The 14,457-nt window shown below is 43.3% G+C and overlaps 1 protein-coding gene across 1 annotated transcript; it reads right to left on the minus strand.

The window, feature by feature from the left end:
* Positions 1-309: 309 nt before the first annotated feature.
* On the minus strand, positions 310-13,705 carry TRIM58 (tripartite motif containing 58). Its single transcript, XM_045999700.1, has 6 exons — positions 13,283-13,705; positions 8,837-8,932; positions 7,537-7,767; positions 5,133-5,155; positions 4,937-5,037; positions 310-893 (listed from the first exon to the last, which is right to left on the minus strand). The coding sequence occupies exons 1-6, from the start codon at positions 13,703-13,705 to the stop codon at positions 310-312; spliced, it is 1,458 nt and encodes a 485-aa protein (XP_045855656.1).
* Between the last annotated feature and the right edge of the window lie 752 nt (positions 13,706-14,457).

The raw sequence follows: 14,457 nt of genomic DNA on the forward strand, positions 1-14,457 counted from the left end.
TACATATAAATATATAAAATGTATATGTATATAAATATACAATATATAAAATATAAATGTATATTTATATCAAATATAATTATAAATTATATTTATATGCTTATTTATAATATATATTTACATGTTATAAATATATGTGTATTCTATAACTCTCCTCCAAATGTAAATATTTAATATTTTCTGTTTTGTCCTGATGGAAAAAAATGTCCATAGCAGGAAGGATTAAAGAACCTATCTGAATGGAGGCATTTGCTGGGCCTAGCATGTCTGCATCCTCATCCTGCTCCAGGAAGTTCTGCTGGGCAAAACTCAGGAAGTGAATACACTAGGAGCAGAGTCAAGATGACCCCTGCACGCCCAGTCTCCTGACTCCATGTCTGTCATAGATGGCAAGGTAAGAGGAATTGTGTCACAGACGAAGAAATAAGGTCGGAGAATACCAGAGAACAGCTGATTGAACGTGTAGATGTAAGACCCATTCGTTACATTGTAAAAGGAGATTTCCCCTGCTTCGTAGTCCAGAAAGATCCCAATGCAACGCGGCCGGTCCAGGTGGAGGAGAGGCACCGATGGAGAGGCAAGAACCATGTATTCATTCCCTTTCAGGAGCCACATGGCCCAGACCCCGTTCTCAGGAGACGGTGTGGTCTCCCCCTTCCTGGGCATGGTCTCCCGACAGACACCCAAGCCCCACTCTGCTCTGTCTCCCACCTCGACTTCCCAGTAATGCCTCCCCGAGGAAAAGGTCTGCAGACCGAGGATACAGGGCCATGTGTCAAATCGCTCGGGGTTGTTGGGGAGCTCCCTCCACAGCTCTCCATCTTGCACGCTGCGCAGATCGGCCGTCAAGAGGAGGCTGGGGTGTGCTGTGACGGGGTCCAGCTTGACATCAACTGTAGGAAGGATTCGGGGGGACAGGGGAATGGTCAGAGGAGACTGGTAAAAGCCTAGGAAGCACAATATGTCATATAATAGCCACACCTCTCCTCACTCTTCCCTCTCAAATGAGTCCTAGAGAAAGCAAAGTAAATTTGACCCTGGAGGTCACTAGTCATTGCTACCTCTGCACCATTCAGGACTCATTACTATGCCAGTAAACACACAACTGTCAATGACATGATGAACCATCAGCACAATTTTCTAGATCCCTGTCACCTGCATTCAGAGTACTTGGGTGCTCTTAGGGAGATTTTCTCTATTTACTTATTTTCTTCTCAAAATCCACAGGAGAATGTCATTAATTTGAAACCTACCACTTCCAATGTTATGTCACTCTGGTAGGCAGAATTCTAAGATGGCCCCATGACCTACAGCCCACGGTGCTACTCTCATGATTATATTTTATGACAAGAACAGGATATGGGTGGATCTTCTCTAATCCCAAGAGCCCTTAAAATCAGAAAGTTCTCTCCAGCTGTCATGCTGGTGGAGGAACAGGGAGTCAGAGAGATTGGAATCTAATGCGCCCTTGCCGGCTTTGAAGAGAGAGGGGGCCACATGAGAAGAAAGGCCAGTGACCTCCAGCAGACAGCCATCAGGGACATGGGGATCTCCATCCCACAACTGCCATAACCACATTTTGCCCATAAACTCTTCTGAATAAGCTTGGGAGTGGACCCCTCCCCAGGGTCTGCAGAGGAGCCCAGTTTAGCCAACACCTTAATATGAATCTTGTGAAAACTAAGCAGAGAAACAAGCTGATCCCACATAAATGTCTGGTCCATGTAACTATGACCCAATAAATGCAGGTGGATTTAAATAATGAACTCCATGGTAATTTGTTACATGATGATAGAAAACCAATACCAATACTGTGAAGTCCCAGGACACAGACATGACATTTTACTCAGGCACATTAGTAAACCCGTTTATGACTAAAATCTCTGCAGGGAAAAAGGATGGAAATAGCCTGTGTCTTCTCTTTAGAAGCATTCAAAAATTTATCAAAAATGATAAATTTCATTAAAATAATTTTTTAAAATATCATAATAATAACAAATTTGTCTGTAAATCCACATCTGTGGGTCTTGTTTTGACACCCCAACCCAAGTGGGTCATGTATGTACTATATAATCACTACTAACCTGTTTAACCACCCTTAAGCTGACTGATATCATCCCCACTTTATAGAGGAGGAGACTTGAAGTCAGAGTTCATGTGACCTCCCCAAATCTAGAGGTCATAGCAGACTGACAGGTGGGTTTCCTTGGAACCGTGTTAGGCCTGCTCAATATCTGCTGTCTTTACACATCATGTCCACCCCAGCACATGTCTTTGTTCCATTTATAAGAAAATAAATCTGTGAAATGGTTGTGAATAGGGTCTATCCCCAATTGCTTCCTACCTTTCTCTCTTTCTCTTTTTTTCTATTTCTTTTTTTTAAATTTAATTTAATTTTTTCAGTGTTCCAAGATGCATTATTTCTTTTTCCAAGATGCATTATTGATGGACCACACCCAGTGCTCCATGCAATACGTGCCTTCCTTAATACCCACAACCAAGCTCACCCAACCCCCCACCCACCTCGCCTCCAAAACCCTGTCTGTTTCCCAGAGTCCATGGTCTCCATGGATCATCTGTTATACTCAGTTTCTCATCACACTATAATGGACTCTAATGCAAATTCCCAGTGACCTCTACACTGGTGAGTAGTCATTGGAGTTCAGCTTAAATTACTTTTCTGCAGCATTCAGTGCTGTTGAGAATCCCTGCATTCTGGAAAACCTCCTTTCTCTTTCCCAAAGACACTGATCATCACACTTTCCTTCCCTCTCTACCCATCATTCCTTCCTGTTCTCCTTGGCTGTTTCCCCCTCTTCTCCCTCCAATGACTCCAGGACTGGGACTTCTTTCCTTCTCAGCTCCATCTCAATGTGTTCCAGGCTGGCTGGATCATTGCTTTGATTCAATTCCACTCATTTGCTTACTGTTTCCAAATGCATGTCTCTACCTTCGACCTTTCTCCCCAAATTCTGGATTTGCAGAATCATCTTCTTACCTGACATCAAACTCTGGATTTTTAACATACATCACCACATTGATACATTCAAAACCCAACTCCTCCCTCTGCCACACCTGCATCTTTAACTGTATATGTAAATAACAACTCTGGCATCATTTCCGACTTGTCTCTTTCTCTGACAACATGTATCTAATCTCCTGGCAGATTTTGGCAGCTCTACCTCTGAATCTGACCAAGATTCTGTCCACACTCCACATCTCAGCCCCTGCAGTAATACTACAATGTTAACTGAACCATCATCATCTCTGATGGAATTATAGCAAGGGTTCCTAATGGCTTTGCCCACTGAAAGCCTTGCCCCTTTGAATTTATTCAAAGTCAGAGTAAGACTCTCAAAACATTAATCTAGTCATGTTATTCCTGCATTTACTACTTTCCCTGGATTTCCTGTTTCACCAGAAGGTAAAGCATCCTGGTCCCAGTGCCCTGCCCATAGCACCCTGTGCTAGTTGGACTTCCCTTGGCCTCTCTGACCCTGCCTTTGCATACTCCTCCCCAGCCACACAGACCTCCTCATCACTCCTAGAACACATCTTCTGTATTTCTGTCTCAGGCCTGCACACTCCTTGTTTCTGCTGCTTGAAAGGTTTTCCTCCACATCAGATATGTGATGAGTTAACCCCAAGGGGTCTTCCTGGATCATTAAATTAAAAAATTAGATGTCTTAACCTGAAAACTTTTGGCCACCCTGACCTTATTTTTTCTTCCAATATTCTGCCCATCTTCTAACATTCTGTGCATTTTGCATAATTTATGTAAATATGTACAACATGAAAACATGAAGTTATGGATTTGTAGGACTTTTTTTTGTTATTGCCAAATAATCTATTTCAAATACTTAGAAAAGTGTGTGGCACAAAGTACAGAACATTTATTGAACTGATCCATTAATTATTCAATTCATTAAAAACAGGAATATGCGGACACTGATTATGGGAGTGTAATAAATTTCAAGAAGTCATATGGTTAATACATGTTAATCTGCCCATCATTAAATAGGGGTGCTAAAATGGGTTTTCTCATTATGGGTTGAAACTTCATTCTAAGTAATGAAACCAGTAATTAGTCAGTTTGTGTGCAATGTGTGCATTGCATTATTTTTTCACATTTGCATACATTGTATACATTTTTCTCATTTGTATACATTTGTATACATTGTATTGCTTTTTCACATTTGTATACATTATTTTCAGCATTTTATAAATAAGGAAATAATTATACATTGGAAATAGTGTTACTCATATCATAGCTAATAAGTTGGGAACTTCACTTTCAAGCCTATTGTGATAACTAAACAGATCTTAAATGGAGGTTAGTGACTCTGCTATCCTTTATGACTTTACACAAATATCCTTGTTCTCTTGCTTATGAACATGGTGCTCTTTCTGGCCCCCCCTTCTAACTTGGCTTGACATGGGCCCACTGCAGTCCCTAAAATCTTCAGAGAAGCTGTGTGCCACTTTAGTGTGGATGCCCTTAGGACCAGGGTCTAATCCACCCTTTCCCAGGTCCTTTCCCAGGGCCACCAGCCACAGAGGGGACATGGGGCCCTATCCACACGGGTCCCAGAGGGAGGTAAGGTGAAACAAAATTGTCTGCAATCCCTAGTAAACCAGTGACATTACCTAAAAATAGACCTTTACTAGGTAGCCTGGAGACTCAGTCTTGGTTTTAGCTCAGGTCTGATCTTGGAGTCGTGAGATCAAGTCCCACATGAGGTTCCACCCTCAATGAACAGTCTGCTTGGGTCACTCTCTCCCACTCTCTGTCTTTCAAATAAATAAATGCAACTTAAAAATCAAAACTAAACTTTGGCTTCTGTGACTGCAGCCTGACCTGCATGGTGACAAAGTGTAGAAACCCCTGAACCCTACATAGATATTGTGGTTGTCCCGGCTTAAAGACGCAGCCCACCTTGGAACTTCCTCAACATTTCTCTCATCCCAGGGATATGACACGTTGTCCTCAGCTCCATGGGGACAGGCTCCAGTTTCGGCTGTGTGACATCCTTACTTCTGAGAAGTGCAGAGAAGCGAAAGTTCTCAGTAGGGTTCATGCACCAGCATCCTTGTCCTCCCTAGCCCTGTCCCTGGTTCAGAAAGGAATATACCTGTTCAAGGCTCCTCTCACACCCTGGAAGGAAAGGGGAAACAGAGGCAGGGATGAGTTATACCTCCAGACTGTGTCTGATAGAAACAAACCACCAACCCCGCTTTAGAAATAACCAGACATGGTCCAGTATGAAGATAAAACTGTAGGAGATGTGAGTGTCTCTCAACAATTTTAAAATCTGTTGGCCCCTACCACAGGGGAGTCAGACGACACCAAGTTTAGGTTAATTCCAATGGTATCAACCACTTTAACTGTTTTCTGCGTTGATAATTCCGGCATTTGAATATATTAGTAAAGAGTTATGTTCTGTAACAAATGTAGAAGGAACTAAGGTAAAAATAGACCTTAAATATCTCCAGAATTTCATTGAGGGACAGAGAAAGGTATAGACAAAAAAAAATGTTACTCCCAATGTCTCTGTAAGACCTTAAATATCTCCAGATATTTGCTTGATAGAGAAAGGTATAGACCAAAAATTTTACTTCCAATGTCTCTGTAAAAAAAAAAACAAACCCAAATTATTCTTTCTTTGAACCACCACACCATAACTATGAACTCAAGGGTGAGTTTGTTACCTAATGGGATAAAAAAAGAAGTTACTAATTAATACCAAGGTTTTATCTCAAAGGACATTATTTAAATAAAGCACCTGCTTTTATTTTCCTTTTCCCTCTAAAAATAGTCACAGTGTCAGATAAATTTTGAGAAGGCACAAAAGCAGGAAGATAATTGACTTTCCTTTTTATGGGGATGGCAGGCCTTGTTTTTGGCCTCTGCCTCATTTTGGGGGTAAAATGCTGCTTACTGGTACTGAGGAGGAAAGAAAAGGTGGATATAAAAATGAAAATAAATATAGAATAAATTCTCCCATAAGATTTGTAGTGTAATTCTGCCAATAAATTCTTTTTCTCAATTTTGTGTTTTGAAATATGGTAAAATAAGGTGACAGATGTCATTATGCAAAATATGAAAGTTCTGTGTATATTTAGAATCTGAAATTCAGAAATTATTTCCCTTCTGATGCTCAGTTTGTTTGCATGAAAATAAGCCTAGCAATTATAATAATACAAATTAAAAAATAATAACTGTTGCTTATATATATGACTGTATAGAAGACAAAATGAACTATTAAGACAAAAATCAATAAAAACGTTCTGTAAGTTCATTCCATTAGTGAACTGCCCACTACGTAACCTGTGAAGATAGTTAATATGGAGATTTCAGTGCAGTTTCGGCGTTGGGAGCTAATTTACGGTGGAATCTGAGGGTCAGCAGGTGGATGAGGGTGGGGGCACTTCGTTCAGAATCTGCTGCCTGAGTCATTGTGCCCAGAATTTCCTATGGCCATGCATCCTATCATGATGATACACATGCATTATCAATGAGGGCTTTCTCAATACACTTGGGATTTTGATGACCTCATGCACGATTAAAAATAAGTATTTTCCTTTTTTCCTGTTTCGTCTCTCTGCTGTACAGTCCCTTACAGACTTTGAGCAAATGGCAAGGAGCCCATTTAACCCATTCTCACCAAGCAATATGGACAAGCAAATTCATGTTTGCCACAAAATTTAACCAGAAAACATCAAGCTGGACAATTTAAGACCTCATTCTTACATTCAGCTACTGACACAGAAAAGGGTTACCAAAGACTTCTGGAATTGGTTATGCACATTGACAGATTAACTGGGAGATTTTAAACTGTTTTTCAGGCCACATAGCATTGCCTGTCCATATTTTTGTATAACCTTATAGGTTAGATATCAAATTAACTTTATTTTTAAAAAAAAATATTTCATTTTTTGGGGCGCCTGGGTGGCTCAGTGGATTAAGCCACTGCCTTCGGCTCAGGTCATGATCTCAGGGTCCTGGGATCGAGCCCCGCATCGGGCTCTCTGCTCTGCAGGGAGACTGCTTCCTCCTCTCTCTCTGCCTGCCTCTCTGCCTACTTGTGATCTCTCTCTCTGTCAAATAAATAAATAAAATCTTTAAAAAAAATATTTCATTTTAGTCTCTAAGATGAAACATCTTATACAATTCTTGAGAGTCTCCTCTCATTCTGATGCTAAGACTTAAAATTCAGGTACTTTCCAAACTGATGTCAAGGGTCCTTTATCCTAAAAGGCATGAAGGTGCAAGTGGATTGTGGTGGCAAGTGTCTGTGTGTCACCATGGTCTCTCTCGTGGCCCTGGCTTGGCTGAGGGGCCCGGGATCATTTCATGCTGACCCAGCCGCTGAGGGACCCAGGCTCACCTCCATCTGACCCAGCTGCTGAGGGACCCAGGCTCACCTCTATCTGACCCAGCTGCTGAGGGACCCAGGCTCACCTCCATCTGACCCAGCTGCTGAGGGACCCAGGCTCACCTCCATCTGACCCAGCTGCTGAGGGACCCAGGCTCACCTCCAGCAGCTCCAGTGCTGGGCGCTGGCTCCTCTCCTCCAGCTCCCGGGCCAGCTCCCTCAGGGCCCTGCTCTGCTGCCCCAGCTGGTTCTTGTTCTCACGGAGTCTCTGCAGGGTGGCTCGCTCCTCCTCCTCCAGCCGCCGCAGCTGCAGCTGCTCCTCCAGGGCCAGAAACCCACGGTACTTTTCAAACTCCAGCCTGAAGCGCTGCCTCTGCATTTCCACTTTCTCCTGGAGTGACACACGGAAGCAGACCCCCAGCAGGGGTGCTGCAGGTGTGGGCCAGGCAGGGGCAGCAAGGTGCAGAGACCTTGGCACCCTAACTCTGTCCACTCATGAGCTGCCTCTCATCAACATCAGAAAGCAGACACTGCTGTGAGGACACGCAGCCCTCAGGTGGACAGCCTGAGAGAGACTGCTGGATCTGAGTCCTCATCCTGCCATGGACTTGGGGGCAAGGCAGTTTTACACACAAGGTTTCCCACCATATTTAAATTATGGAGCAAGAGGAGTACGGGGATTAAGATGAAATATCTGTTAAATTGCTGAGCAAAATAAGTAGCACAAGGACGTTAACATACATCATAAAAGTAGTCACTAGAATGAGAACAGGGTCAAAACAACCATATCAGTATGAAGAGAGATTACAGAGACCTGATTTGTAAATATGAAAAAAAAGTCTCAGACAGTAGAAACTTGAACATTACTTAGTAATATGGCAACTGTGAAACCTTAAAGATTTTACTTATTTATTTGACAGAGAGAGAGCATAAGCAGAGGAGAAGGTCAGTGGAACACTGAGATCCACTGTGTGTGTGTGTGTGTGTGTGTAAATAGGTAAGTGAAAAATTGATGGAGTGTAAAAAAAAAGAAATATGTGTATGGATTACTGACAAGAGGCTGAAAGTTCAGATTGTCCTCCTATATATAGAATGATCAATATTAGTTATATTTTATATATATATATCCTATTAAATATTTATTATGTCATTTCTCCAATGAATACACATGTATTTACACACATGTTTTAATCTAGTAAAGATAGTCTGAGACTCCTCTGTAGGTACTGGAATGGAGCAGTGAGTTATAGCGCACTCGAGATCAGTAAAACTATATTTATAATTTGGATTGGGGAAGTACTGGTAGAGATAATTTGAGGGGATGTGATGATCCAAGATGACCCAGGTGTTTCCCCAGAGCAACCATGGAAATGAAACCAAAGTGTGCAGCAGGGAAGATGCTTGAAGAGTAATTTAATGACCCAGACTGGGATATGTCAAAAGTCCCAAGGTTCTCTTACCTTCCAAATGACAGTTTTCTTCCCCATATTGGCCTCCTGAGTGAAGGTCTCCTCCATCTCCTTCCTTACAAGCTCCAGGGTCATCTGGAGCTTTGCCTGTTTGGAGAGATGTGCTGAACCCATTAGAGATGCCCAAATTCAGTACCTCGTATCAACTAGGAATATCAGGAAATGCAAAGATCAATTAAAACAGGCCCCAGGAAGCACATAAAAATGTTCAGCTTCATCAATGTTCAAGTAAAATATGAATATATTTTTAAATGCCAGATATAACCTAGGATTATCTAAACATACGTTCATTGAAGTATTATTTAAAATAGTAGAAGTAACTTACCAAATGTCAAAAGTAGGAAAGTGAGAAAGATGAATTTTATATTGACATGATGGGATCAAAATAGGATGCTGCAGAATATTGAATGGCAATATACATTCACAATTGCAAAGTCATTTAAGATAAGTATATTTTATGTAATATGGCACTAATTTTGAAAAAAGTGTTTGTAATAAATACATAACAAATTACATAGCAACAAATGTTCAGTACTCGTGCTTGGTTGTAAGTGATGTTATTCCTATTATAGCTATATATTTGAACTTTTTGAAATTATTTATTGCTTTATAAAAAGAAAATTGTTTATTGTCATTTGGTCAATGAAACCTTATAAAGTACTAATTGTTAAGTGGAAAGGAGATACACAATATCATAAGCCCTATGAGGAATTAAAAAAATAAAAATAAATCTTTTTTCAACCCTACAACCCCTGCTAGAGGTAAACACATATATTTTATCTATAGAGAACAACTGTAATGATACACATATAGTCACATTTTTATATTCTTCCTAAGTCATTCAATAAATCTTATGAAAAAAATGGGGGGAAAGAAACTCTTCCCTAAATCATTTAATAAGTCTTATACAACAGCTGCCTTTATTTTTTTTTCCATTTTATTTATTTTTTCAGCGTAACAGTATTCATTCTTTTTGCACAACACCCAGTGCTCCATGCAAAACGTGCCCTCCCCATTACCCACCACCTGTTCCCCCAACCTTCCACCCCTGACCCTTCAAAACCCTCAGGTTGCCCCAACCTCCCACCCCTGACCCTTCAAAACCCTCAGGTTGTTTTTCAGAGTCCATAGTCTCTTATGGTTTGCCTCCCCTCCCCAATGTCCATAGCCCGCTCCCCCTCTCCCAATCCCACCTCCCCCCAGCAACCCCCAGTTTGTTTTGTGAGATTAAGAGTCATTTATGGTTTGTCTCCCTCCCAATCCCATCTTGTTTCATTTATTCTTCTCCTATCCCCCTACCCCCCCATGTTGCTTCTCCATGCAACAGCTGCCTTTAAAAGAGATTGTTACAAGTTCATCCATTAGGTTGCACAAAAACTAGCAGGATGATTTATGAAAGTATTGACAAGATGAGAGAAGTAGTATTTTGAAAAAGATTTTACTTTATTATTTGTTAGAGAAATAGAAGAGAGAGAGAGAGGACAGGAGGGGGAGAAGCATGTAAACTGGATCCCCACTGAGCAGGGAGCCTGGTGTGGTACTGGATCCTAGGACCTCTGAGATCATGACCTGTGCTGAAGGCAGATGCTTAACCATCTAAGTCACCCAGGCATCCCAGAAGTGGCATTTTTTGCAAGAAATAGAACTTTGACACCTATAGACAGAGAAAAAGCTCCCTTACGCAGAAGAAACTGTGATCAAAATCAAGGAGGTAGACAAGGGCCATCTGTACCCCAATGTTCATAGCAGCAATGGCCACAGTCGCCAAACTGTGGAAAGAACCAAGATGCCCTTCAATGGACGAATGGATAAGGAAGATGTGGTCCATATACACGATGGAGTATTATGCCTTCATCAGAAAGGATGAATACCCAACTTTTGTAGCAACATGGACGGGACTGGAAGAGATTATGCTGAGTGAAATAAGCCAAACAGAGAGAGTCAATTATCATATCGTTTTGCTTACTTGTGGAGCACAAGGAATAATGTGGAGGGCATTGGGAGTTGGAGAGGAGAAGTGATCTGGGGGATATTGGAGGGGGAGACAAATCATGAGAGACTGTGGACTCTGAGGAACTAAGTGAGGGTTTTGGAGGGGAAAGGGGAGGGCTGGGTGAGCCTGGTGGTGGGTATTGTGGAGGGCATGTATTGCATGGAGAACTGGGTGTGGTGCCTAAACAATGTATTCCGAAACACTGAAAAGAAATTTTAAAAAGTGTTTTTAAAAAAGCAAGGAGATACAAACGCAGTGATCCGAAGGGGCACGTGTACCCGAATGTTTATAGCAGCAATGTCTACAATAGCCAAACTATGGAAAGAACCTAGATGTCCATCAACAGATGAATGGATAAAGAAGATGTGGTATATATATACACAATGGAATACTATGCAGCCATCAAAAGAAATGAAATTTTGCCATTTGCAACGACGTGGATGGAACTAGAGGGTATCATGCTTAGTGAAATAAGTCAATCGGAGAAAGACAACTATCTTATGATCTCCCTGATATGAGGACGTGGAGATGCAACATAGGGGGTTCGGGGGATATGAGAAGAATAAATGAAACAAGATGGGATTGGGAGGGAGACAAACCATAAATGACTCAATCTCACAAAACAAACTGGGGTTTGCTGGGGGGAGGTGGGGCTGGGAGAGGGGGAGGGGGTTATGGACATTGGGGAGGGTATGTGCTATCGTGAGTGCTGTGAAGTGTGTAAACCTGGCGATTCACAGACCTGTACCCCTGGGGATAAAAATACATTATATGTTTATAAAAAAAATTGGAAGGGGAGGTGAAGCATAAGAGACGATGGACTCTGAAAAACAACCTGAGGGTTTTGAAGGATTGGGGGTGGAAGGTTGGGGGAACAGGTGGTGGGTAATAGGGAGGGCACGTATTGCATGGAGCACTGGGTGTTGTGCAAAAACAATGAATACTGTTACGCTGAAAATAAATAAATAAATTAAAATTGCCTGACCAAAAACAAAAAAAAAAAAGCAAGGAGATGAAAAAGATGCAACTTGTTTGAGGACAACAGTGATTAGGCTAGTTTTGAAGGACTTCATGTTTGGCTGAGACAAGAAGTGTAAAAACAGAACTTCGGGCCCTAGGAAGTCTTGACTTAGAGGCTAAGGCATCTAACGGATATTTATTTGCTATTTAGTTAAGGATTACTGCAATATACAGAACATCTTTAGACATATTACATACAGCCACATTACATTTAGGCCACTTCTGATAAAAAGAAAGCAGAATCAACATACTTCAAAAGTGTAGCTGGAAAAGACCTGGCAGCTGGATCTTGTAGATGACAACCAAAGTAAGAAAAAAAAAAAAAAAAAAAAGGAAGGAAAGAAAGAAAAGCTAAGAGATGTTTCCAGGTATGTCTAGAAGGAAGTTGAGGTGGGCAGTATTCCAAAACCTTGATTTAAAAGAATCGAAGTTAAAATAATAATAATAATAATAATAATAATAATAATAATAATAATAGTTGAGGAAGTCCAATGTTTACAATGTATCTCATTGTGACAATACTTCAGTTAACCATGTAGGCAGATTGAAGACTTGAAGACCACTACCATCTCCTTTCCGATAGTGAGCATTCCAGATATTGGGCATTGAAATGTGATCAGAATGTCAAAGAGCTTTTGAAGAGCACCAGTACGGGGAACTCTATTAGAGTTTCACAGATGCCCCTTCGGGTTCCAACTCCTCCAATATGAGTTCCCTCTTTATTGATGGTGCTCATGTTGTCAGTCCCGGAATGCATGTTGAATGGGCTTAGCTCCTGGAATCTTTACTTCAGGGGACACATGCTACTGAAGGCCTTACAGGAGATAAGAGCTGTGCACTGGGCAGATGCTAGTGTGCGGAACCCAGGGTTGTTTTGGTGACAGTTTTAACTAACATGGAGATAAGCACTATGGAAAACAGGACGTTATTTGACCAGCTTAGGAAGCACTGGCAATAAAGATGGGCAACTGTAAGTAACCCTGACTGCACTGGAAAGCCTGCCCCCACCTCAAGCTCTGGCAAGTCCGGCCCCCCACAGTAGAGCTCTAGTCTGGGACAGGAATGTCAGCATTGCAGAGAACGAAGCCAGGATGGCAGCCAAAGGCTGCAGAAGGGAAGGCTTCAGGGACAGGGGACCCTCTCCAGTGATCTGTTCAGGTGGTGCGTTTGAGCTCCTGAACAGCGGTCCCCGGGGGACACCATAGGGCCAGGCAAGGAGGCCCAGCTTGCACTGAGCTGGGAGGGAGAGTGGAGCTGGGAGCAGTCGTTCAGGTCAGGACGCTGTCCTCTGGGTTTGCCCCTAAAACGCGGCCCTCGCCGCTCCCATCGGGTTTCTGTACCTGCGCCCTGCGGAGAGCACAAGGCTCTCACCTGGTCACCCCTGGTAGCCTCTTGCACCTTGCCTGCGGAGCCCGGGTTCTCACCTGGTAACCCCTGGCAGCCTCCTGCAGCGGTACGGTGCGGTGGTCCCTGTGCTCCAGGGTGGTGTCGCACACCCAGCACAGGGCCTCCTGGTCGTCCTCGCAGAAGAGGGTCAAGTCCTCACGGTGTCGCGCGCACTGGTGCACGCTCACGGGCCCAGCGCCCAGCCCTAGCTGCCGCACGCCATCCACCAGGCTGGCCAGCTGCCGGTTGGGCCGCAAGCTGTCCAGCCCGAAGGGGCCGCGGCACTGAGGGCAGGTGTACAGTCCGCCCTGTGTGCTGGCGGACTTCTCGCAGAACTCGGAGATGCACCTGCGGCAGAAACTGTGGCCGCAGGCCACGCTGACTGGGTCCTGCAGAAAGTCCAGGCACACAGAGCAGCGGGCCTCGTCGCGTAGCCGCTCCCCAGGCGCCCCCGAGGCCATGGCCGCCTGCTAATGCAGCGCGACCCTCCTCCGCAGCCCGGTTATCTGCACTCACCGTCTGGCTTGGAAGGGAGGAGCACACAGCTTCCGGAGACTCCGGCACAGTGTGGCTTTCATCCCTGGCTCTGGTTCAAGAGCCCAGCAGAGCCCCTCCTGGCAAAAAGTCACATCCCAGCCCTCAGTTACAAGGACAGAATTCACATTTCCGTCCCACTGGGTTGCCAGGGAACTGGGCATGTGTAGGGGAACCCCTCCCGTGATGTCTGAATGGAGCCCCTACTCCTGTTCTCACTGCTAGGGCACTTGGAGAATTCCTGAGCTGTCCTTCCGTTATTTTTCTGAACTACCCCACGGCCTCCTTATCCTGTAAGGCAAAATAATTTCTCTTTTTTGGAAAGATTTTATTTGTTTGTTTATTTGTTTATTTATTTGACAGAGAAAGAGCACAAGCAGGGAAAGCTGCAGAGAGGGAAAGCAGAGCAGGGAGCCCCATATGGGGTTCAATCTCAGGACCCAGGATCATGACCTGAGCCCGAGGCAGAGGCTTCACTGTCTGAGCCACCCAGCCCTTCTTATACGGTATAATAATTTCTTATAATGTTTGCCAAACTTTAACTTTTTACCCTCCATTACTCAGCTAAGGATAAAGACATGAGCAGATGGGCTTATGTGGTGATGCCTGGATAGGTGAGTAAGGAGCGGGAGAAACCTAAGAGAGGATGTGATCCCCGTTTGGGAAAATATGGTGAGGT

This window comes from Meles meles, chromosome 3 (genome assembly GCF_922984935.1).
Source record: "Meles meles chromosome 3, mMelMel3.1 paternal haplotype, whole genome shotgun sequence".
Taxonomy (NCBI): domain Eukaryota; kingdom Metazoa; phylum Chordata; class Mammalia; order Carnivora; family Mustelidae; genus Meles; species Meles meles.